General features: G+C 35.7%; 1 protein-coding gene across 2 annotated transcripts in view; it reads right to left on the reverse strand.

Annotated features, from left to right (window-relative positions):
• The window catches only part of LOC138711872 (kelch-like protein 17), a 471,943-nt gene that overhangs the window by 143,502 nt on the left and 301,026 nt on the right, over window positions 1-27,415 (reverse strand). For both annotated transcript variants that reach the window (XM_069843135.1, XM_069843134.1), the window contains exon 6: window positions 4,432-4,538. In XM_069843135.1, coding sequence (XP_069699236.1) covers window positions 4,432-4,538 — 107 coding nt within the window. The remainder of the gene's footprint in view (window positions 1-4,431; window positions 4,539-27,415) is intronic.

The raw sequence follows: 27,415 nt of genomic DNA on the forward strand, positions 1-27,415 counted from the left end.
TAAACAAATAAGTGGGTAAATAGATAGAAGAGCAGTTTGGCTTCAGAAAAGGAAAAGGTACAAGGGATGCAATTGGACTACTATGAATAATCGGCGAAAGATACCTAGAGAAGAATAAAGAAGTGTTTTTAGTATTTGTAGATCTAGAAAAGGCGTTTGACAGAGTGGATTGGAACAAAGTAATGGACATCTTGAGGAAAATAAGTTTGGATTGGAAAGATAGGAGGCTGTTCAGTAACCTATAGGCTGTATGAAACAACGAGTCGAAGTTAGGATAAGAGGAGAAATGTCTGAAGGATGTGAAATAGGGAGAGGGGTACGACAAGGATATGGATGCACCTTTATCATCTACTCTATTCAACATCTACTTGGAGGATGTGGTGAACAACTGTTTTCAGAACATGGAAAGGGTAAAAGTAGGAGGAAGAAGAATAAAGTGCATAAGATTTGCTGATGATATGGTGTTGTTAGCAGAAGAGGAGACGATACTAAGGGATATGCTACTGGAGCTAAATGACAGCTGTGAGCAGTATGGGATGGAGGTAAATTCAAATAAGACGAAGACTATGGTTGCCGCAAGAAAAAGTAAAGAAAGTAAACTTGCGAATTCTAAATGAGGCAGTAGAGCAAGTGAACAGCTTCAAATGCTTGGGAAGTACTGTAAGCAGTAACATGAGCTGCAGCCAGGAAGGCAAAAGGAGTATAGCAATGGCAAAGGAAGCTTTTAATAGAAAAAGGAGCATCTTCTGCGGACCTCTAGAAAATAACTAAGGAAGAGACTAGCGAAGTGCTTTGTGTGGAGTGTGGCATTGTATGGGGCAGAAACATAGACATTATGAAAAAATGAAGAGAAACGAATAGAAGCATTTGAAATGAGGACATGGAGAAGAATGGAGCGTGTGAAGTGGACAGACAGAAGAGAAAAAGGAATTGGTTGGATCACTGGCTGAGAAGAAACCGCCAGCTGAACGATGCACTGGAAGGATAGTGAACGGGAGAAGAGTTGGGGGCAGAAGAGGATATCAGATGATAGACGACATTAAGATATGTAAATCGTATGCGAAGACTAAGAGGAAGGCAGAAAATAGGAAAGATTGGAGAATGCTGGATTTGTAGTGAAAGACTTACCCATGGGCAGAACCTTATGTATGGATGGATGGATAGATAGATAGATAGATAGATAGATAGATAGATAGATAGATAGGTAGATAGATAGATAGATAGATAGATGGATGGATGGATGGATGGATGGATCGATGGATCGATGGATCGATAGGTAGATAGGTAGGTAGGTAGGTAGGTAGGTAGGTAGGTAGGTAGGTAGGTAGGTAGATAGATAGATAGATAGATAGATAGATAGATAGATAGATAGATAGATAGATAGATAGATAGATAGATAGATAGATAGATAGATAGATAGATAGATAGATAGATAGATAGATAGATAGATAGATAGATAGATAGATAGATAGATAGATAGATAGATAGATAGATAGATAGATAGATAGATAGATAGATAGATAGATAGATAGATAGATAGATAGATAGATAGATAGATAGATAGATAGATAGATAGATAGATAGATAGATAGATAGATAGATAGATAGATAGATAGATAGATAGATAGATAGATAGATAGATAGATAGATAGATAGATAGATAGATAGATAGATAGATAGATAGATAGATAGATAGATAGATAGATAGATAGATAGATAGATAGATAGATAGATAGATAGATAGATAGATAGATAGATAGATAGATAGATAGATAGATAGATAGATAGATAGATAGATAGATAGATAGATAGATAGATAGATAGATAGATAGATAGATAGATAGATAGATAGATAGATAGATAGATAGATAGATAGATAGATAGATAGATAGATAGATAGATAGATAGATAGATAGATAGATAGATAGATAGATAGATAGATAGATAGATAGATAGATAGACGGACGGACTGATGGATGGATAAGCATATATCGATCAATATAATATATAAATACAGAAGCAACAATAAATTAGTGAATAAATAACGAATACATTCTTATACAACATAAATATCAATAATGACAAATTTAATATGTAAACATTTTCCCTAAGTTACATCCTTTAAGGACTTGAATAGCCTTGTACTACTCAACATGGATTTTTTTCTTTGCCTAACATATTTCCAGCGCATATATAACGGAACTGCCATCACATGGATTCAGCAAACAATAGAGAATATCACAATGAAAAATTAATAGAGACTGCAACCCATAGCAATGGTTTGAGGAATCTTAAATGCAAGTGTATTAAGCGTAATGACCAGGACAAAGACTTAAAGAAATTCAAGGCGTCCACTTTTACAACCAATCTGCATTAGTTAACAAGTAAGGATATCAGTTTTACGTACTTTCTGGCACTCGAGTCTGTTAGGGGTTGAGTGAACCCCAAGGGCATAGTGCGACCGGAAGGATTAGTTCAATGGAGAAAATTTATAGTTTCGACTGGAATGTAACCTGCGGCCTTCTGGCTTACAGCGTTATCGTCTCTAGATTAATTACATAAAAGATAAGCGTTCGCCAACTCAGTATCATGTAGACAAACAACAGGATGCGGCACAGAGGTAGAAAGAGAGTGTAAAATAAAGGTAAAAAGTCTGGAACTAATGTTTAAATGCCGCCACTATCATGAATCTTCTTCGAGTCAAATAATCATATTACGTCGCTGCCACCACCTGAGATGATACAAGAAAAGATTAAATACCTAATTGATATGCGGGTACGAACTCGGTTCAACTGCGTGTATGACACAGGACCTCGTTGTTAGCAGTGATACGGTGTTGTGTTGCCATTGAGTAGGGGGTCAAAACTGCTACTCCCTGCAATCAGGACAACTAGGAGCATTGGCATGTGTTGAGATACCTGGAAGTAGCATCGCAACAGATGAATGTTATTTCGTTTGTTGAAGAGAGCAACTTAGAGACAGATTTAATTGATGTACCTATGTTATTTTTATCATGTTCATTCCATTGCTTCCTCATTATTCCTCTATCATCATTACCATCACCACCGCCATCATTATTACCATTATCAATCCTTCTCATTATCAAAGTTTTTTTTATCGATTATCCTCTTTCTAATCATTATAAATCATACATTTGTTCATCAAACATCTTCCTCCAAATCATCAATCATTTTGCTCCAGCTCATGATCTATTCTCCTCCTGATTCTCATAAATATTAATCTTCCTACTCTTTATGAATCATCCTATACTTAATTACAAAATAAAAAATCTTTACAATCAATCATATTCCTCCACGTCGTTATCAATAATAACATCACATTCTTGAAATACGTGATGTAGATGGAAAAAGTAATTCTAAAGCATTTAGTCTATTTATAACAAAAAATTGTGTTCAATGGCTGAGTAAACTGGTTGAATGGTTGTGATAGTAAATATAAGCCTAATGAAATATATCCCTGAAATTGTTTTCCTGTATCTTGAAACATGAATTACAGTTTTGTTGATTACATCCTTATTCCGGGAAGATCTTCAATTCTGTTTCTCCGTGTCATCAGTCCCCCTCCCTCTACTTCTCATCATAATTAATTTTACAATCTGTGCACCATTATCATCATCAATCACCTTGCAATCACTAAAGCGACCTACCTTCTTCTTCCTTGTCATCAATTTTATTTTACTCGTAACCTACTGATCAACCATCACATTCACTATTATCATAATCCATTATCTTTCTCCTTCTCCTCCTATTCCTCCTCCTTATCATCGTAATAATCACTGTCTCCTCAATGACTCTGAATAGCCTCTCAGTTTGAGTTTGAACGTTTTTTGACAAATGACAACCTACCTACTTAATTTATTCATACTTATATTACATTGCACTACATTTTAAGCGAGAGTTAAATGTAAATATAAACTATATATGAGCTCTAGCTCTTCTACGACAACACACACCTAACGTTGAAGGTCTAGTTCTCCTTCTTCACGAGTTTTAACGCCTCGTAAGTAATTTAAGAATTTTACATAAATTATATAAGCTTTCACTTATCTCTTTGTTGGTTCGATTAACATAAACTTTTCATTTCTGACGGGTCTTCAGAGAAACAAAGAGTTAGAAAGCATTGAGTAGAAATTACTAGTAAATTTTAAATTCTTAAAATTGTCTGAAACAGAAATCAGATTTAAATCACATACCTTGGATATATTGGGAACATTGTTAACTGCTTAACTACTGATGAATGATGATGAGTTTGAACGATTTATAATATGTTACATATCTACTTAAATTCGTAATACCTACCTATCTTCTTTACTTTGAAAGCTAATATTCAACCTCTAAAAACGCAACATTGTTTTCACGCAAACTTTCATATCATGCAAACGGAGAACTACTACAACATTTGCAGCCTTACCTCGTTAAATGGCAGTAACAGAAACTCTTCTGTATTCATAACCTCTTGGAAGTTTTGCAACGCGAAGCGATGTGACCGCCGGTGCAATTCTTTGCAAGCATGTGCATCTGAAACACAGATATCCACAAGTCAGACTCAATTTACAGAATTAATATAGAACAGATGATCTTTGGAAAGTTGAAGCTTTTATATATAGGCCTACATTTTATCTTAAATGTTTCGGATAGTATTGCTTTTAAGGAATAAAACGATTTCAAACATATGAAATGTACTGTACACGAGATAAACAATCAAAGTCACAAATCTCAGAAGGGTCATGTCATCATCTAATTTAGTGTATTACAGCAAACTCTAATGTTGTTTTTATCAAAACTGATGAAGGAGAATTATCACCACGGATACAGTCATCCTTTCCTACTTTTTCATTAGGAACAGGAATAAAGTTTGCAGTAATATACTGAATTAGAAGATGACATCACCCTTAAGAGAATTGTGACTTTGATTGTTTTTCCCCTATAATCACTCTTCATATGACGAATGCGCTATGCAATTACATAATTATTTTATATACAATGGTCTGTCGTTAATCGAAAGATTCAAGACGTCAACTTTCACGTTGAAGATCCCAGTTCAAATGCCGTCGAATAGGTTCTTCCGAGATATTCTCTTTTCTCCTGGAATCATTTCACTATTTCTTCATAATTTACGTCCGTTATTAACAATATTATCTGCGGAAAACTACTGCAACGTACTGTGTTTTACAGAGTACCAAATCCACTATACAGAATGGATGGTAAACTCTGCACCAAAATTTAAGAGGTGATTCTACATGTTAAATATAACAGAACTTTTAATGCCCTTTTCTTTAGGTGAAGCACCGTTAAGCAGAAAAGAAAAATATCTTTGCCCAATGTTTGCAGCGCTCTATTGCGGTAATGGCCCTAGAGAAATAGCTGATTGCTATACAAGGAAATAGGTAAAAATAATATGAACGGTTAATGTCTTGAATCTTTTCCTTGCAAAGTAAACCCTTTAGCCATGAATTTAAATTAAATAATAGCGAAAATCGTTGAAATAAATCTTGCAACGCAGCTCACGTCGCATTTTAAAGACTGAGTACAGCAGAGGGGAAGGGAAAGGTAACCAGCGCAGGGCGCGCTTGCTTAGAGTTATTGCAGCAGCCATGATGTTGCCAAATGCTTCATAGAAACATAACGATTGCCTCTAAAACTATGAATGTTAGAGAAAAAAGCTTATTTAGAGTTTTCAAATCTCTCTTCATTATCTATTACCAGCTTAATTTTGGTGCAGAGCTTACTATCCACTCTGTATATGCACAGAAAACTTTCTACAGAGCAAGTAAGCACTACAATTCCTGGAGTTGAAGCCGAAGCCCTAGTGTACCACCATATAAGCAAGTGGAAAATATTAATCAGATAATTACAAAAACAATTACCTTGACAGAAACAAAATTAACACATATCTGCATTAAATTAAAATAACTTTGTACACTTAGGAACAAAAAGAGAGATTACTTCAAGAAAAAAACTGAATGAGATACAAACAAATAGTACAAATGAAAACGTCAGAGTTTTATATAAGTACATAAAAGAATATAAGAAAGAATATCAGGCAAGGCTGAAAGCGATCAAGGATGAATGGTGACTTGGTTACGGACTCTCATTCCATCCTGAACAAATGGAAATATTATTTTGGGCAACTACTAAATGTACATAGGCCAAATAGAAATGATCGGGACGATATTTAACCCTTGAGAGGTCACGCCGTTGAAAGTTACGTAGTGGATCGCACACGATCTAATCGACTTTGAGCGCGAAATGTAATGAAATTTGTATTTTTCACTAACGTTTATTGATCAAAACTCATAAAACATTATTTCAGTGTTCATCTATTCATTACAATAATTGTTAATGTGAAAAAAAAAGATTGTCAAATCCTACATTATAATCTCTAGAGTGTGAATATGGAAAACAACGTACATCTTACAAACCTTAGTCATATTACACAATTTTATCACTACCGGCACTTTCTTCAGGATTAGCACAAGCAGTGCACGTTGACTGCGTATGTTCTTTAATATATAGCGGCGACACACACTACATCTGTTCTTGGACTTACGATTGCTTTTCCACACGCAGAGCTGACATCTTTTTGGACCCTCTTCTTCTTCTTCTTCTTCTCCTTCTTCTTCTTCTTCTTCTTCTTCTTCGGATGCAAGTGATTTTCTTTCTTCTACAGTTTTAGTAATCTCTGTAATATTTCTCCTCAGTTGACGTAGCAGATTCGCAAGTTGCTGTCTTTGAAGTAGATACTTTCTGCACAACTCTTTGCTGAGGGTTTGTAGGAATTTCCTTCGAATGTCAAACTGACCAAGTTTGTGTTTCAGTATAATGAAACTATTGATTACTGCTGTACAGTAGCGTGAAGAACAGAGTTAGAGCCCAGCGGTTACTGTTCCTTACTACCGAGTTCCTAGCCTTGTACTGGTCCATCATGTCCACTCCTCCTTTTGTTGAGTTATGAAACATCAACATCTTAGACTTTCTAGACTTTCCAGAGTCTGAGTCAATGTCATCAGTATAGTGCATTGTGGACAAGTGCAATACTACCTTCTTTTTCGGACAGCATGCTGTTTTCAATAGAGTGGATTTGTAAAAATAAAGAAAGCACCTCCTTTTTATTTTTGCACAGCATTCAAACCAATGTTAACTTATGAGTTGATAGAAGATCATATGCAAGGTACACTGAAGTGAACCATTTGTTTGTGGTGACGTTTCTCCTGGATCCACTAATTTGCTGCACAATCCTGTTCACTACACTTTTGGCAGAGGTATCAACTTGATAAGACCCAGCTGGCAGCTTACACGCGTAGATTTCCATTTTCAGAGTATAAATGGTTTCGCATACGCTAAAGAGAATAAATTTATCCCATATTTTGTCGGGTTTGTCTTTATAAATTGTCTCAAACTGCACTTTCCTCTAAAGGATTGTAACATCTCGTCGATGGTGACATACTCACTAACAGTAAAATTATTAGAGAACTTCTGAACAATTTATAACTTGAGGCTTTCCCGGCGTTTGACGTACAATAACTCTTCTCGAGTTCTCAGCCTGGTGAGTTGGAGATTTGCTTCCAAGCTTTCGACGGCTAGCTCCTCCATCTTCTTTAGGGAATGATTTGAATCATCAAATCTTAGGGCTGTGATCAGAAACTTAAATATTATCACAATTAATCCACTTTCTGAAATTAGGAACGCCTGTGCCATCATTATGCCGAAGCTCAAACAGTTTCAGATTAGCTGCTCTCAATACTCCAGCCATATAGACAAGATCTGTGAAAGCTTCAATTTCAATTCTCGCAGTATTGTGCGCATCTCTAGGACGACTTTGTTTCGGTCGCATTTTTTTTAATTATTTGATTAGTGAAGATAACTATTTCATCAGTGATAGCATCAATAAAAGGTAATTTCAAGCACTCTAAGGAGTGGATACATTTCTTGCTACCAATTTTACACCAGGCAAACACTTACTAAATTATGTTCAGCAACTCGCCTGTTACGTGGTGAGTAGTGGATATTTCAGCTTGTTACTCTAGCTTTTCCTATATACACACTTATATTAGAAGACAGGTAGTGAGAATAAAATAGCACACTGAAATAAATGTACTGTATGTACTGTATACGCGAAAAACTTCAGAAGCTATACAAAATTCATACGCCAGGTCGCAACTAAACTGACTTACGTTATGAGTCGCGCACGGTCGAAGCGGCCAGGTCTGTATGGAAACCGTTAAAAATAAAACTGGCCAATAGCAAAACGCATGACAACAATCACCACTTACTTTGGGCGATCGAATGAAAGGTACCGAAGGAGTGAACGGCAGAACTCAAGTAACCTTGAAACAGGAGTTAAAAGTTTATAACGCAGGTCGAAAAGAAGGATTAAATACAAACTGAAGGATTAAATACAAACTGCTGAGACATTCATACCAGAACCCACACTTCCTGAAGTGGAAATTGCGATAGAAAATCTGAAAAAGTACAAGTCTCCAGGTATCGATCAAATTCCAGCAGAATTAATACAAGAAGGTAATAAAAGGATTATTCAGTGAAATTTATAAGCTTGTACTTGCTATTTTGAAAAAGGAAATTGTACCAGAACAATATAAGGAGTCCATAATTGTACCTATCTTTAAAAAGAGGGAAAAGACTAACTGTAGTAACTTTCGAGGAATATCACTTTTATTAAAGTTGTACAAAATTTTGTCCATGACTCTTTTGAGAAGGTTAACTCCATATGTGGATGAAATAATTACCGTCATCAATGTGGTTTTAGACGTATTAGATCGACTACTCATCAGAGTCTTTTGTATTCGAGAGAATGATATTGGAGAAAGAATAGGACTATAAGGGCACAGTATATCAGCTACTCATAGATTTCAAAAAGGCACATGACACGGTTAAGAGATAAGTTTTATGTAATATTCTTATGGAATTTGGTATTCCCAAGAAACTCGTTCGATTAGCTAATTAAAATGTGTGTCAGTGAAACGTACAGCAGAGTCCGTATAGGCCAGTTTCTGTCTGACGCTTTTTCAATTCACTGCGAACTAAAGCAAGGAGATGCACTATCACATTTAATTTGTAACTTTGTTCTAGAATATGCCATTAGGAAAGTCGAGGTAAACAGAGAAGGTTTGGAATTGAATGGGCTACTTCAGCTGCTTGTTTTTTGCGGATGACGTGACTATGTTAGGAGAAAATGTACAAACTATTAGGGAAAACACGGGAATTTTACTTGAAGCAAGTAAAGATATAGGTTTGGAAGTAAATCCCGAATAGACAAAATATATGATAATGCCTTGTGACTAGAATATTGTACGAAATGGAAATATGAAGATTGGAAGTTTATCCTTTGAAGAGGTGGAAAAATTAAGATATGTTGGGGCAACAGTAACAAATATAAATGACATTCGGGAGGAAATTAAACGCAGAATAAATATGGGAAATGCCTGTTATTATTCGGTTGAGAAGCTTTTATCATCTAGTCTGCTTTAAAAAGAAGCTGAAAGTTCGAATTCATAAAACAGTTATATTACCGGTTGTTCTGTATAGTTGTGAGACTTGGACTCTCACTTTGAGAGAGGAACAGAGATTAAGGGTGTCTGAGAATAAGGTGCTTAGGAAAATATTTGGGGCTAAGAGGGATGAAGTTACAGCAGAATGAAGAAAGTTACACAACCCAGAACTGCACACATTGTATTCTTCACCTGACATAATTAGGAACATTAAATACAGATGCTTGAGATGGGCAGGACATGTAGCACGTATGGGTGTATCCAGAAATGCATATAGAGTGTTAGTTGGGAGGCCGGAGGGAAAAGACCTTTGAGGAGGCGGAGACGTAGATGGGAGGATAATATTAAAATGGATTTGAGGGAGGTGTGATATGATGATAGGGACTGGATTAATCTGCGGATTCTTTAAAAGTCGTATAAGTAAGTAAATAAACTAAAAGAATTATACTGAAAAGGATGTACCTGTATCTCTTTTCAATACCAACCGTAAGTTTTAATATTATCAGCAATTTAGTGACATCGTTAGAAATTAGAAGATAATTTCTTATTTATTTATGTATTTACTTACTTATTTATTTATTTATTTATTTATTTATTTATTTATTTATTTATTTATTACTCATTCTGTACTCACGTCATGGCGGATTAGATGTAGTCCAGTTCTTATTGCGTCATCACCCATTATACAATGATTACAATTTAAAAATACATATTATGGCAACTTATTTAGTATATACTAAGCGTCTGTTTAAAATTTTTTATTATTATTAAAAATATAATATGTTAGCCTACTATTACTTCTACGTTTCCTAGTGTAATATTATTAATTTTCCTATTTAATATATATAATTCCCCATCAACAAGAAACAATAATAATAATAATAATAATAATAATAATGATGATGATAATAATAATAATAATAATAATAATAATAATAATAATAATAAAAATATAGCGAACTCTTATATTTGAAACCATTGGTTAACTTCAACTTTTTCTTTTTTTTATTAAATGTAATTAAATATTATTTTGTTATGATCCCTTTTGATATATTAATTACATACTTTTCGTAGCTTCACATCTGGCCCGAATACTTAACATCTATAATCCCATTTCAATCAGAGCTTTGACCTTCTTTTCCCATCTAATTTTAACTCCGAAATAAAATTTCCTAGTTTATGTAGTTTGCTTGCGTTTACGGGACCATTAACTTTTTCATAAGCCAATATAGCATTTATGTTCAAAAATGTGTTATCCAGCCAACCTTTCTCAAATCGTTAATTACCGCACAATTTAAAGCATAACGAACATATGTCTTTCTCTATGCTCCCTCTCTTATTCTTGAGCTTCCAGATCCTAATCTCCACCATCCATTTCTGTTCTCTCTTCCCTTGAATTTAATATAATATATTCTTCCTGTTCCCAAAGCGTTTTAACCTCCCTGTAGTATTTTAGTGATCCTCTTAATATTACGAAAAATATTCTGTCTCGAAGTTTCGTTTGTCCCCTCTTTTACCATTCTTCCAATAGTATTTGTGTAATTTTTTTATTTACATTTATGGTCTTCATAATCGTATACTGACCGTTAGGACAGTTTGGATTTCAAAATTGTTGATTAAATTTTAGAGGATATGTTGAAATATATGCCTAGAGCAATTTTGGCGCATAAATTTAATTTGCTTATAATTGGTCAGTAATATAGAAATTTATATGGCTATTTGTTTGGACTAATTTTAGCATACACGAGGTTCCCTACCTTAACTCACCCCACCTCATCTATAAACTAGATCTTCCTTCATCCCTTCTTCACCATATTTGTGCATTGGGAATGACTTTAGAAGAGTCAAGAATTTATTGCCTGTGCGCTTATCTTGATCAGTTCTCACCCCCACCTTATTTTAAGCTATAATCGTCTGATCTCCTACTCGTGCTGAACTCTATTCCGAGCTATTATTCACACACCATTCCCTTCCTTCGTTCTTACCCATTTCCTATCTTCGTGATTGGTTGACGAGACTGGACTAAGCCGCCAGGTAGGCCCGTCATCCAGTACGATGGATGTTCCCACCAGCGACTGAATCATTTATATTCAGACTGAGAATAAAAAACATGCCCCATTTCCAATCACTCTCTAAGCCAGAAGTAGATGTTCTCGTACGACCTTGATTAAGAATATCAGCCCTTCTTACATTATGTCCGCTGGGTTGCTCTGACCATATTTTTTTGGAGTCACCGTATATTCAATTAGCCAGTCTCCTAAATTTTGAGACAACTAGTTCTGTCTGTTGTTTTCCTAAGGTGCTAAGACAAATATCGCGATGAGACCTAACAGAAACTGGCCACGGACCTACATAATTTCCCTGGCAAAAGTTCGGTGCCTTATTTCTTTTTGTCCCGCCTTGAGGACTTCTGGACGAGCAAATTTGGTCTTCACTCGTTCAGTCTAGGGCTCGATCCCCTTGAATGGCGTCGTTCACCTCTCGCCTCTATCTTCATCTCAGCTAATATCATAGGCAACTTTGCTCTGCTGCTGTTAAACCATTTTTCGGATGATGCTCTGTGACATCTCTTCCGTTCATTGTGGCACTCATTACTAGGGTTAGAAAGTTTGATACAGGGGATGATAGATTACGGAGCATTTACTATATAAAGAGGGAGGGGCGTATGTGTCACGTGATTATAATAAGGATTTGGTCAGATACAGTCCAATGGAGAGAAAAGTAAATGTATTTCCTTATTCTTTTATTATGGGTACTATAATTAGTAAAAAAATTGTTATACAAAGTATGAATTGCACGATATTATATTCCCTGGACAATCATGTGACATTGTGCCTACGATTGTACATTTGTCACATATCTCCCGCACATCTATTGAAACCGGAATGTTCCTGTCAGTAATTTTTTCTCTTGTGATACGTAATACTGTTTCATAATAATTAATTACTTAAATAAGGCTAACAAGTGTGATGTCTTAATGAAATATGTTGATTGTGTGTTTATAAAAAAAAGTTTGAAGTGTTCTTCACTTTATTGGCTTTGATCATCATTTCGCACAGATCTTGATAAAATTTTGATTATCTATTTCACAAAATATCATCTCTTGGTTGCTCTTCAGATGTTAGAAGCTTAATATTTTAATGTGTTTTTTCCTGTCATAGTGTTCTTTTATTACTCTCCTCATTAAACTTCTTATCTTTACTTTACATAGTTCACATTCAATCTTGTCACATGTTTGCGGAAAAATATTGACTGCCAAATTCCTCTACACATTTCGCGCAATACGTGAAGGATTCGATCGTCTTGTTGGAGGCATTTTAACTGTTTTCACTAATGTCGGCAATAAAATTATTCACAACAGAAAGCTATACGAGACGTCACTATCGAACTTTATGTAGGAAAAGCACGTCCTGGACTGCATGGACTCAAACTCCGTCTGCTTGTTTCCTACGGTGACTGTCCTAGTGCAGTAACATCACAGTTTAGTATATACAGTTGCGAAGCTTGGGATGATTTTTTGCATTTCTCGCGTTAGTTGCTAGCCGCTTGGAGCGCTGTGAGTACTAGGAACAATAGACTGTGTCACTGCCATCGTGATGTAATATAGATAGACCATGTGACTCGCTTAATTCGAACACGGAGGGTGGCGTTTCAACCATAAAAATTAGTTGCAATGCATAAAGAGTAACATATATTCCTCTGAAATGTAGTGTAATTGCATTAATAAATTTAAAACAATGATTATGAGGCACTTCAGACATAATTCACTTGCGAGTTAAGGTGTGATATTATTTTTGGTGTGAAAATTACGTTGTTCGTATAGCCTGTTGTGTAATACCTGACTTTATTTGGATTAAATATTGCAAAATTCTTGTACAATCATTTATGCACGATTCAATAATTTTCAGTTGCACTGCACGGATATTTTGATATGTTGAAATTATAGGTTATGTTTACTGTACCGATACTTCAATATTCGCATTTATACATTATAATTAAGCATAAAGTTACGTGTGATAACTTGTAAATGCAATTTGTCTCTATTTCAGTAGTATTTATTCGTTTCTTACGGTACTCCAATCTGAAGTCTGATTAATGTACTATGTTAGTAGGCTAAACTAGCGCAGAGGTAGTTCCTTTGTACTCTTACTCCTTGCATATACGGATCTGTGACAGGTTAGGTTTGGGTTTTATTATGTCTTGCTTATACGATCACCTGCACCTCCACAAAAATCTCTTATAAATTCAACGATTTTCACTTCCGAAATCGCAGGAACTACCTCAGATCTAGTTCCACCGCTTTATGAGTGCTATCTTATTGGCCTTCGGACACTTTGACTATATTGAAATACGGTAACCTTACAGCGTTATTACTAGAGCAACTAGATTTACAAACTCTCCAATGCCCTGCCATTACATATGTAGGCCTATGTTATGTCATATGGAAATTATAGGTTATTATTTATATTCCTATATTCGCAATTATACATTATAATTAAGCATAATGTCATGTATGATACGCCGCACATTCAATTTGTCTGTACAATCGAGTACGTACTGAATTATTGTATTTATCTACTTCCTAAGAGACTAAGTAACACAATCGTACGTACACTAATTTCATAGGAGTGGTATGGTAAATTTTCTACCTACAATTAAGGAAGGTAGATGTGCTAAATTAAAGTCACAATATAAATTCTTTTTTATTAAACCTCAAAATAGCTTCCATTCTAAACTTAAAATGTTGATGCGAATAGATTAGCTTATGTTAACATGTAAAATTCTCTTCACATTAAAATAACACAGTTTTGTAATTATTTCTGCAACAAATTATGCAATAAGAAGTAAACGGAACTCATGGACACATTACACTAAATAAAACTTAGCAATGATATACGCAAAACAGTTATAATATAATATTTCACTGAGATCCATACACTGAAATAGAAAAGCCGAACATACATTATCGTCTGCTCGGGAAAGGGTCTGTGCTAAGGCGATAGTAGCGATCCTGGTGGTCAGCAACTATCTATGTATGCATATTTATTAAGTATTGAGCTTCGCAACTGTATATACTAAATTGTGGTAACATCATGCTATGCAGCTGTCACCAGTAACTTGACTCTGCGATTGATGTTAAGGTTCGATCTTTGCTTATTAGATTGCGTCCATTTTAGTTTTTTCCCCTTGAAAATTTCTCTAGGTTTTCTTTTTGGTGGACGACAAATTGACTGAGAAAAGTGGCCTACCGGATTAGAGTTCACAATTTCATTCCCATAACTCCAAATTTTCTTATAAGCACACAACGGCTAATCATTTAGTCGCTTTTCCCTCATCTGATATTAATTTTACAAAATGTGCTATTTCATTTATTTTCAGTAAATGTTATTCCGATTAAAGTCCTGTATCACTATTGAGAGTATTAACTAATATGTGAGAAACATAATTATGGTTAATAGATAGAAGAATAGGGGTTTTAAAGCAAGCAAAAATATTCATGTACTGTAATTATATATACTGTCAAATTGATTTCTATGTGTTTTATAATTTTTATAATTATAGATGGTTTTTTATTTCATGTGACTTACTTTTCACATTAGCAGGTCATTTTTATTAAATGAGTAGGCTTTGTAGAAAAGGAGAGTGTACTCATTGTTGTCACTTTGCAACTGAAAACAGGGTATAGTGGAAGATTCGAGATTTATTATTTCCTATTGGGATTAATTGTCAGTATTTTATTTGCTATTTCATTTGTGGTCAAAATGTATTCTAATCAGGAAATAGCAGATAATATGCATCTCATGTATGAACGTGGTAATTGCAATGCGAATGAAGCAAGGCGTTTCTATGATAAATAGTTTCCTAACAGACGTTTGCTCAACAACGAGCCCTTCCAGAGAATACATGAACATCTAGTGGAAATAATATGCTCTTTTGAAAAACAGTTTTAGTTTGTGGAAGACCATTGAACACCAGAATCACTGAATTAGAAGAACGAGCCCTTAATGGTATCGAGGACAAAAGCGGTAGCACACCAGACACATATCAGAACATGAGAATGTGAGTCATGTGACAGTGTGGAAAAGCCGACGAAGCCAAATCCTTTATCCATATCATATTCAGGAAGTGCAAGGTGTGAGTGAAGGTATCTACACAAACAAGCATTTTGTACTTGGTTACTACAGATGTGTGTTCAGGGTCAACGCCAGTAGTGGAATGGTAAAGTTTCACAATACTCATATACAGTATAGGCTGACAAAAATCCATTTACAATTTTCGAAACAAGATGCCAAGAACAGTTTAGCATTAATGTACAGGCTAGGATAATTCGTGACAGATTAACCCTTGTACTACCAGACATTTTTGTGACACTGAATGCCATGGGGTCAATGCTGACCCCAGTATTAAAAAAATTGGAAAAAAATACTTACATTTTCAATACTGACATTTATGCACAAAATTAGTCTTCAGCCATTGTTTTCATCATAATTTATAAAATAATTATTTAACTACAATATTAACAGTTTTATACAGATATTGATACTGATCTGTAGAGAGGTAATACATTTTTTCAAACATTTTTCATATGTGCTTCGAAGGACTTCTCCAATCAATTACTATACTGTTTGCATATCAAATGGTCTTGACATGTAATCTTTGCACAACTTGAGCACCTTCTTCAATGTTTTCGATCAACAGAAGTGCCCCGATAAAAGTCCTAATCTTCCGATTTTATCCATCACAATTATTTCAGTCAACACTGGGAATTGAACCCGAGAGCACCTAGTGACAGGGACACGCGCTAGCGTTGATAAACTGGAAGGCTTTATTGTATATTAGGATAATATACAGTAAGGATATGACTTACTTTTTTACTAGGTTATTTAACGATGCTGTATAAACTACTGTGTTGCAAATCTAGCTTTCAGGTATAGCTCCCTGCGAAGCTGATTTGAATAATTTCAAGGGAAAAATTGTTCCGGGCTCGGGTATCGAACCCCGGACCTTTATGTTGGCGCACCAACGCTCTACTAACTGATCTATCCAGGAACTCTACCAGACACCGACTCAATTTCTCCCTTTATATCCACAGACCTCAAAGTGGGTTGACAAGCGTCAAGCAACCAACATTGAGTGCAAACTCTGTGTGACTTATTGTGGTTTCTGTTAACGAACAGTGACGTGTATTTTGCAAAACTAGATTTCAGGTATAGCTCCTTGTGAAGATGATATTTGAATAATTTCAAGGGAAAAATTGTTCCAGGACCTAGTAACGAACCTGGGACGCTCTACGAACTGAGCTAACCAGGAACTCTACCAGTCACCGACTCAGAAGAGTTCCTGGGTAGTTAAGTTGGTAGAACGTTGGTGCGTTTAACCAAAGGTCCCGGGTTCGATACCCGGCCCCGGAACAATTTTTCCTTTGAAATTATTCAACTACTGGTTACCTAGCATCGATGGAACTGGTGATAGCGAAATGATATTTGGCAAGATGGCACAGAGGATTCGGCATAGATTACCTGACATTCGCCTTAGGGTTGGGGAAAACCTCTGAAAAACCCAATCAGGTTATCAGCGCAAGCGGGAATCGAACCGAGCGCAACTACAGATCAGCAGGAAAACGCGCTACCGCCTGAGCTACGCCAGTGACCATGACTTGAAAATTCGTTGGACAGCAGCAGTCAAAATTTTCATCTTCACTGTCAGACGAGGACTCGATACTTGATGCACAATAACTACTCAAAGCATCACCGTCTGCAAGACTTTCGATGGCGTCAACCTCCCCATCGTCATCAGGAAGGTTCTGGTCATCGTTCGTTAACATACCATCACAATCGCATCATTTTGTTCTAACAAAATTTTCATACTTCATGATCGGGCAGATTTAGACCTACAGCGGCCGTAGTGTAGTCGCTTAGACCACAAAACAAAGGCAGTTATTTGCTGAAGTATTAGTGAAATTTTGCCAAAAAAATTAAGAACTGGACTAAAGAGTGTCATAATCTGCTAATAGGTAGCATAAGAGTTAATTACGAGTGGTTTGTCCGCAATCTATATATATATATATATATATATATATATATATATATATATATATATATATAATTTGAACTGGTAATGGAAATTACGGGAAAACGGCTGAACGGATTTTAATGAGTGACCCCTCATTTTCATGCCTGGCATCCAAAGTTTTTCGGAAAAATAGTAGTTTTCAGTGAAATGTCAATTTTCCTACATAATTTTCCTATTTTTCAAAATCCATCTGTTGTCAGTTTTGAGAACTAATTTTATTGAATCACGGCCGACTTGATTGAATTTCAGAACAAACCACACACTACAATAAACAATAGGCTATTACACGAAGGCCATTACCTGCAGGATTGCCGACATATTTAGAGCCCAATTCAATTTGTTATTAAAAACTGATTCTGCAGTGTATAATTTTCTGAGTACAGCTGTGTATTGGATATTCAAATCTACGAAACTAGAGGTGGTTTGATGACATTATTACCATTAGAAATTAAATATTATTATAGTTAATATCATAATGCGTCTATTTTTCATTAATTGTATATAATATTGATGCTATATTGATGACATGAAAGTGAAACGTTTTGAGGTTATGTAAGTAAATGTAGAGAATATCTTAATTTAGATCTTCATTTCTATAATTTACTGAGTGGCTACTACATATAACTACAAACCTTAAGTAAGATAATAATATTGTTATTAAAATTCAAATATTTTTATACTTATTAACCCAGTGGGGTTGGGTCTTTTTCATATACTTAATGGCGGTGTAGTGTAGATATTGATATGTGTCATTGTCTTCAGTATTGGCTCGAGAGAGCGCAAAAATTACAGTTCCTAAGGAAAGATAAAAAGGTAGGCCTATTACTTACTGATAAAATAAGAGGCCTACAAAATTTTGTAGTCTCCAGTTCATTTCAGGAAGATCTCTTAGTAGGATAAAATGATTTTACGCTCTACATTTCAAGTTCTACATGCAGCAGCTATACGAAAATGCTATTGTTCGAAAGCTTAGCAAACCTGACTTTTTTTAACTTTTGCCTACAATCCACAATGACCTGAAATAGCTACTGCTATGGTCCTGACATTGATACTTGCGTTTTCGCGTTGAAACTCAAAAACTGAAGTTTGGCTAGGTTCAAGAAAAAATGTTTGGCCTAAAAAAATCCATTCAGAGGGAGTATGTTTCATTATTATGGAAGCAAATAACTATCAAAAAGACAAGTATTCTTCATTGAAAAGAAATTTGAAAAATTTCTATTTGAACGTCTAACGAACTTAGTTTACAGCAGCATTTGCTGCACAAGCCACTAGTAAATTATAAACCACACAAAATGTCATGTTGGGGCCAATTTTGACCCCACGGTACTAGATGTAATTAAATGATTATTTCAGAAACTGTAAATGGTAGATGAGAAATATTTTACAGGAGTGTCATTAACCGAAAATAAATAAAAGTCAAAAAGGAAAAAAAAAAAAAAAACTTTTTGAAGGAGATACGAACGATTTGTTTAATGCCTGGGGTCACCATTGACCCCACGGTAGTAGGAGGGTTAATCAGTCCCTTTTTACCTGGAACATTGACAGGACCACCTTACTGTGAATTTTTGACGGAACATTTCAATGTTCTGCTGGAAGACGCTGCATTACACTTAATTCATCATATATGCTTCATGAATGGCGAAATTTTGTAAACAAATATATAAAAATGAAGTTGCAATAAGCTTATGAAAGCAATTAAAAAACGCAAAATTGGCAGTATATTTAGACCAACAAAAATATTTTCGCTTGATTTCTAGGCAATCTACCTATTTCCCAAAGATTTAACGCTCTTTATGACAGAACTGTCATACGCTGGCCTTCGTTGCGTCCCTCTGGCTTGTCGTCGAGGTGGAAGAGGAAGGAAACGAAAGTGACGGGACAAGAGGACCAAAGCAAAATGGGGGATAATGTGAGGTTATGGTCAAGAAAGGGGAAGATAATTTAGCAATATTGGTATATTACCAACAATAAAAATTGCTAGCTCTTTTCCCATGGTTATGGGGCTAGGAGAAACAAGAGAGTCACGACAGAAATTTAGAATTTAGAACTTTGTCCTGTGAATTCGTCGTGGGAGACTTGCAATGATAGTGAGGTAGAATCTGTGTGAAAGGAAGATAAGGATAACGAGAGTGCCTGAGTAGGGTGTTGCGGTTTATCTGGAGGGTATGATGAGGATAAGAGAATAAGAGAGAGATGGAACCTAGGTAGAGTTTAGTTCTCTCAATCGAGGGATCGAGCTAGCATAGCTCCGCGCAACGAGCTAGATAGCTCGTTGGCTCCGCGAATTCTCAACGGGGGAAACGGGTAAACTCCACTGTCGAGAGATCCAACAAGCGTGGCTTAGAGACGTTTCGACAGAGGAGTACAAAGTAAGAATCTCGAGGAAGCCGAGTAGAACATGGAGAAATCGAAATCAGGAGTGCTACAAGGGTGAAAAGTAGGGAGTAGAAGCACAGTCTAGTATATACAGTCACGAAGCTTGAGTTTTGAGGGTGCTAGGAACAATAGACTGTGCAGGTACTATTTCGCATTGTCTGTAATGAGGAGATAGTAGCGATCCTAGTGGTTAGCAACTATCTATGGATGTATATTTATTACGTATTGAGCTTCGTGACTGTATATACTAGACTGAGGTAGAAGCTAACATCGTGAGTAGTTGTGAGCGCTTCCGGAGGGCCGAAGACACTGAATTGTCTGAATGAACGAATGAATAAATGAATTAATGAATAAATAAAAATTAATTAATGAATAAATAAAAATGAATGAATTACAAATGAATGAATGAATTAATTAATTCATGAGAGGGGAAGTGGGAGGAGAGACATTAAAAGGTACGCGAAAACGCATCCTTGCGAGGGAGTTCAGAGGTGAGAAAAATTGAATATGTGAGCTCCAAGCCTGTTGGCACTTGTCTCACTCCGAGTTTCGCTGCTCCACCGAAGGACCTCTAGAAAATTTTAAAGACGAAATGTCGAAAATGGACGTAGCCTAACAGCTACCCCTGGTAGAGGGGAAGAGAAGGCCTGATGACCTTATGTGTTCCAGGTTAAATAAATAAATTTGGGAAAGTTTTGTAGGAAGTTTATTTCATCTGCTGTTCGTTAGTGCTTTGAATATTCCATAAATTCATAAAGCCATTTTTTTCCTTCTTCCATTAATTCGGTGTTGCATTCATACATCTCTTCACTGTACTCGTATTATACATTCGATCATTAATTAGTGTACAAAAATTCATTTTTTTATACATTATTACATAGATTCATTCGTTTATCATAAATTTATTAACATGTTAGCTAATTGCTTTTATTAAATAGTTTTCCTTAGTCTTTGTTGATTAATTTGCACAGTAGTTTATTGTTCCTTTCATTCAGTTCATTATTCATTCGTTCATCAAGTAATTGAATATTCTCTGTCATTTACAATTATTAATTCCTGTTTAATCAGCCCATTCTTTGTTTATTTAAATATTAACTTAGCATTCTGTCTTCCATTTCATAATTGATCGTCTAATTGATTTACCTGAAGGTACCTGAATGTCTGTTCCGATCTCATAATTTTCATCTTGGTCCGATTATGTGTATCTTTCCTGAAAAGATTGATAATGTATTTGAATATTATGTTCTGATGTACGAGTTCCTAAGTGCTTCAAACAGTTCTATTAAAATCTAACTTATCTAATCTTGAAGAATTCATAACAGTCATTAAAAAAACAGAACTAAAATGATATTAATTTACATTTAATGTCTTTTAATTGAAATAAGTTTTTGAAATTGAAATTGTAAATTACATTTTTAATATATAGGGTGACATTCGAGTTCAAAAAATTTCTTAAGAAATATACTGTATAACCGATTTTTATTTAATTGTCATCATTAAGGAAATATTTTAACCCAAATGATTAAGTGTCTAAGTCACGTTTATGAGTTTACAGTTTCCACAATTTTATTAGTTTAAGCGAATGTCAGTTTCAGTTCATAATTTTAAATGCTTCTTCGTTCTTTCCTCAACTCCTAAAGGTATGAAATGCCTCACTTGGATCAGTGAGAATCAAATGATTAGAAGAATGAAAGTTCAATCTCGAGAGAAGAGAATTAATTTCAACTTCGCCATAACTTTGAAAACGGTTCTAAAGTCCACAAAGCTCTCTGTCAAAATAAAGGCGGAATTTCTTTAAAAAAAGCAAGGTAAGGAGAGTGCCAAGTTTACGAAAACATGCAGCTCTACTTCTTTGCATCACTAGGGTATTGATGGACAACACATGGGACATCTTGCCATCATCGGCTATTTCTAATGCCCAACAAGTATAAAAATGAGGTCCTGTACCTCAGCAGAGCACGAGGTAACATCTGTGCGTTTGTATCGATTTCAATTCACATTCGCACAAGATGAATATGTGCGCATCAATATTGTCTAATCACAACCATGGCTTTTCTGAAACATTTATACTGTGCAATGTATACAGTTGTATCACTTGTTAAATATTGTGGTAAGAATATCTTGCATACACAATTTTTTCAGACAGAGTAATAATGTTCTGTATACGCTTTTCTATTCTCAAGACACTGCGATGGAAAATGTCTTCTTTCTCCGATGCTGCGATGGAAATGCCTTGCGCTCACTGTCTTGTTTGTCAGACACTGCGATGGGAATACCTTGAACTCATTACCTTCTTTCTCAGACATTGAGATGGAATGTCTTGCATACGTTGTCCACCATGTCAGACACAGTGATAAGAATGCCTTACACACGTTGTCCACTATGTTAGACACAATGACACTATGATAGGAAATTTTTCACATGTTTTACCTTTACCAGTGTCAGAAAGGCTACTGCGATTGAAGTAATAAATACACGTTGCTCACCATCTCAAACATACATTGCGTTCGTAGCTCGGCCGGACCGTTCCGCGGCGGCCTTGGACTGGGTGAAGATTGGAGCGCCTGCCGCCAGAGTAGTGCTGTAGCTACCGCTGACGCACCAGTCAGTTGAGTTGGATCTGTCGTGAGGGAAAGACGTCTGTGGGCGTGTTGTGAGTAAAATTGTGTTGTCTAGTGGTGATAAAGTGTCTATTAATAATGGTTGAGTACACTTTAGAACAACGTATTTTTTCTATGATACGTATGTGAAATACTCTTGTGCAAGAAGGTGTCGAAGAGAATTTTAACATCGGTTTGCAGGTGTTCGAATTCCTAGCAGGTCAACTATTCATGTCCTTGTCAATGAAGTCAGACGTATAGAGTCTTTTTTGAACAAGAATCGTGTTCAACAACGCCGTATACTGACAGAAGAGAAGATTGATGAAGTAGGGGCCCGGTTAGAGCACTCACCCCGCAAATCACTGCGACGTTTAGCACAAGAGGTTAACATTTCCAAGATGTCAGCTTTTGTGGCAACGAAACTTCTTAAACTTAAGCCTTACAGGGTATACTCCATTCTATTTCAAGGAGTGCAGTTCGGTGGCTCCTTTGAACACCCACTTACAGGTTTATGACTTCCTACACAAACACCTCTGACAATTCCATCCTGTCCCCTCGTCCCAACATTGCACAGTTGCCAAAATCCTGGTGACCCTCGAAATGAGACAGTGAGACTGACGGGATTCTTGGAATTTGGAAAAGATGCGGAACTCTGCCTCCACGTGGATTTGACGGGAACCTCTCAATTCTTCTGAACGAGGGTTGTGATTCTGACAAGAGAAGACAAGATTTCCGTCACAGTAAGGAAGACATTTATTTATGACAACCAATTAGTAGGGAGCAGTAGAAAGTCTGTCGGCAAAGTCCTTTCTATGAAACTGCACTCCATGAAATAAAATACAGTATAACTGTAGTTCATGCTTTACAGCCACAAGATCATGTAAGTAGGGTTAATTATTGCAATTGGTTTGTGCAGTCCGTTCATAATGGCGACGTGGACCCATTTTTAACGTTCTTCACTGATGAAGTGTGGATTCATCTTTACGGTCGCGTTTCTACTCAGAACAATACATACTGGGCTACCGAAAATCCCTATATTATTCATGAAATTCCTCACCACGCTGCAAAGGATGGGGTTTGGTGTGCAGTGAGTGCCAGTAGAATTATCGGTCCCATATTTTTCGACACAAAATTTGATTCACACGTTTATGTAACTTCAATTTTAAATAATTTTTTTCCGCAACTAACAAGAAATGAACGAGTGAGTGGCTGGTTGTAGCAGGATTCAGCTACAGCGCACACCGCTGCGAATTCTATGCATGAATTGCGAAGTGTGTTGGTGACAGAATAATTAGTCGAGGATTGTGGCCACCGTATTGAAAATTTAATGGAAACGGGGATTCAAACGATCTGAGTCTCAAGGTCGATACACCTAAAAAGTGGGATCGGATCGACTGGATCTTTTCAAATTTACATGAAAACGCAAATCGCATATCGTATTCAAAACGATTTCCATACGCTAAGCGCGTGATCGATCATCATTTGTTTGATGTGTCAGCTGTTTTACAAACAGCGAGCTCAATTACGTATGTTGAAAAGGAGTGTTGTAACATACAATATTTTGTGTTTTTCTGAAAACCATTGTTGCCATTCTTCATTAACAGCTAGCATATTAAGTTTTCATGCGCCTTATTAATAAAACTCAATGTTGATAGCTAGGGCCTACAGAATACCAACATGCTAACATATCAATGATAACATAACTACTTTCGAAACTTCAGCTTCCGTATTCGTTAACCTGCGTATTCAGATCGCTTTCAATACATACTGAAAATTTAATGAAAACAGGGATCGGGAACACCGTATTCAATACGGAAACTATATTCAAATCGATCTCAATACTCCATGAAAACATAGTAATTTTAACTAGTACTTCTATGAACATTAAATTTACTATTAACGATATTTTAATTAGCGCTTTCATAAACACCGATTTTACTATTTACAATATCTTAATTGGCATTTTCACAAAAATTACTTCACTATTTACAATATTCTGACACGTATGTTTGCTATTTTCAACTAATACTTTCAAACATTTTATTATATACAATATTTAATATTCTATCGGAAACCAAGCGTAGAACGGCACTGGGACAAGACGACCTGACTACCAACGGAGCGAGAACAACTGATCAGGGTTGCCGCGTCTAGTTTTGTTAGGAAACAAATTTGCAGTACTTTTTATTTAATTTACACGAAAATCGTCCACTCTATCGAAATACGACAAAGGAAAAAATATTCTATATTACATTTTCTATTGGTATTGAGAGAAATCAAGATCCTATGCCTAGTAATTATTCACAACGACGACATTAAAGGTTTAGGAAAAAACAGTTTTTATTTAAGTGATTAAGAAATTATAACTATTGCTAAAACTTTAAAAAATAATGTGGCTCCGGGTGTTGATGGTATCACTACTAGAACACTCAAAACGATTATTGAACCCATATCGAAACCACTAACCCATGTCTTTAATTTGTGTTTATCACAAGGTGTATTTCCAACTGATCTTAAATGTGCTGTAGTAATACCTATATACAAATCTGGTGACAGAAACAATCTCAGTAATTACAGACCCATCTCACTCTTACCAAGTCTCTCTAAACTATTAGAAAAATGCATTAAAAGCAGGCTAATTAATTTCTTAGAAAAAAACAGTCTATTAAGTCAAAAGCAGTTTGGCTTCCGTACTAACATGAGCACGGACGACGCTATTATGAACGTAACATCAAGGATTATCAAAGAATTAGACTCGGGTAAAAAATGTTTGGGAATTTTCCTAGATATTCAAAAAGCCTTTGATACTGTAGACCATAATATACTCACTTCTAAACTTCATGCCTACGGTATTAAAGGAATCGCTTTAAATTTATTTAAGTCATACTTAAGCAACAGATCCCAATTAACGAAATTTAACGACCAACACAGTGAAATTCGTAATATAAATATAGGTGTGCCACAAGGTACAGTTTTAGGTCCACTACTATTTTTAATATACATCAATGACTTGCTAAACATCTGGAGATATATTTGCATATGTCGATGATACAGCCGTAATTTTTAGTGGATCGAATTGGAATGATGCCTACCTAAATGCTAATAGAGGTATAAATATAATTAAGAAATGGTTAGATGAAAATTTGCTCTCACTGAACATTTCAAAAACAACTGCAGTTCCTTTTACATTAACGGCTTTTAGTCTGGGAAAAATCAAACTCGATAAGGATACAAATTTAAAAATACACAATTGCAGTAATATAAACTTGATTGATTGTAATTGCTCTTCCTTGACAGAATCCACGCAAGTAAAATACTTAGGTGTTGTCATTGATCAACATTTAAGATGGAATAAACATGTAACATATTTATGTAATAGGTTACGGAAAACAATTCACAACTTTGTAACCCTTCATGCATATATGCCTATCTATGTTCTCCGTGTAGTTTATCTAGCCTTGTTTCAATCAGTCATCCAATACGAAATAATAGGATGGGGTGGAATGACAAAGACTATCTTAACTCCATTAATATTACTACAAAAACATATCATCAAAATTTGTCTGCATAAACCACTTGATTATCCGACACAATTTATTTATTCTGAATTCCAAGTACTAAAAATTGAGCAAATATATAAACATACATTACTAACTTATTTTCACAAAAATCGAATGAATTTTGTAACTGAAAAACATATACATAACACCAGAACAAATGTCCCAACTCTTTTGGCAGAACCTAAATGCCACACTAAAGCTGGATTAAGATACAGTAGGAATTATGGACCAAGACTATACAATTCAGTATTGAAAAATAATCCAGACCTAAGCAATTTACACATTCTTAAGTTTAAAAATAAAGTGAAAATGTTTGTATGATATTTGATAAATTTTATTATAATTTTTTTAAGTGTTACTAGCATTATATGGTACTAATTTTTATTGTATTTATCTGATGCATGTACCCTATAAGATAAAACATTGTAATAAATATAAATAGATCATTTTCTTAATTAATAACAGTGTATATCTCCAATAAATGATTCCTTAGCATCGCCACAGATACACTTGATTGTACTTGTCACTATATCTTGTCACTAGAAAGTTATTGAAATTTATATTTTCCCCGCCATTCATAAAATATTTTGATATGATACCTCTTACGATGAAAGAGTAATGGAACGGAGAAAAATTCTCTCCGGCGCCGGGACTTGAACCCGGGTTTTCAGCTCTACGTGCTGATGCTTTATCCACTAAGCCACACCGGATACAACCCCGGCGTCGAACAGAATTGTCTCTGATTGAGTTCCAACTCTTGAGTTCCCTCTAGTGGCCACCCTCTGCACTACGTCATAGATGTCTATGAACATAGGACCGAAGTCCACACATGTGATTTAAGACGGCGCTTATTCCGTCGGATCCCGGCCAACCAGTCACTCATAACGAGTGCACCTCAGCACATGTGTGGACTTCGGTCCTATGTTCATAGACACCTATGACGTAGTGCAGAGGGTGGCCACTAGAGGGAACCCAAGAGTTGGAACTCAATCAGAGACAATTCTGTTCGACGCCCGGGTTGTATCCGGTGTGGCTTAGTGGATAAAGCATCAGCACGTAGAGCTGAAAACCCGGGTTCAAGTCCCGGCGCCGGAGAGAATTTTTCTCCGTTCCATTACTCTTTCATCGTATGATGACGCAGAATATCTGCATGGAAATATCATATGTACTTCGGTACATTGAAATAATATATGATACCTCTTGCACAAAAGGATAGATCTATAAGTGAAACTCGATTAATGTATTTCAGTATTATTTGTATTTATCCTGGTAATAAT

This window comes from Periplaneta americana, chromosome 13 (assembly GCF_040183065.1).
Source record: "Periplaneta americana isolate PAMFEO1 chromosome 13, P.americana_PAMFEO1_priV1, whole genome shotgun sequence".
Taxonomy (NCBI): domain Eukaryota; kingdom Metazoa; phylum Arthropoda; class Insecta; order Blattodea; family Blattidae; genus Periplaneta; species Periplaneta americana.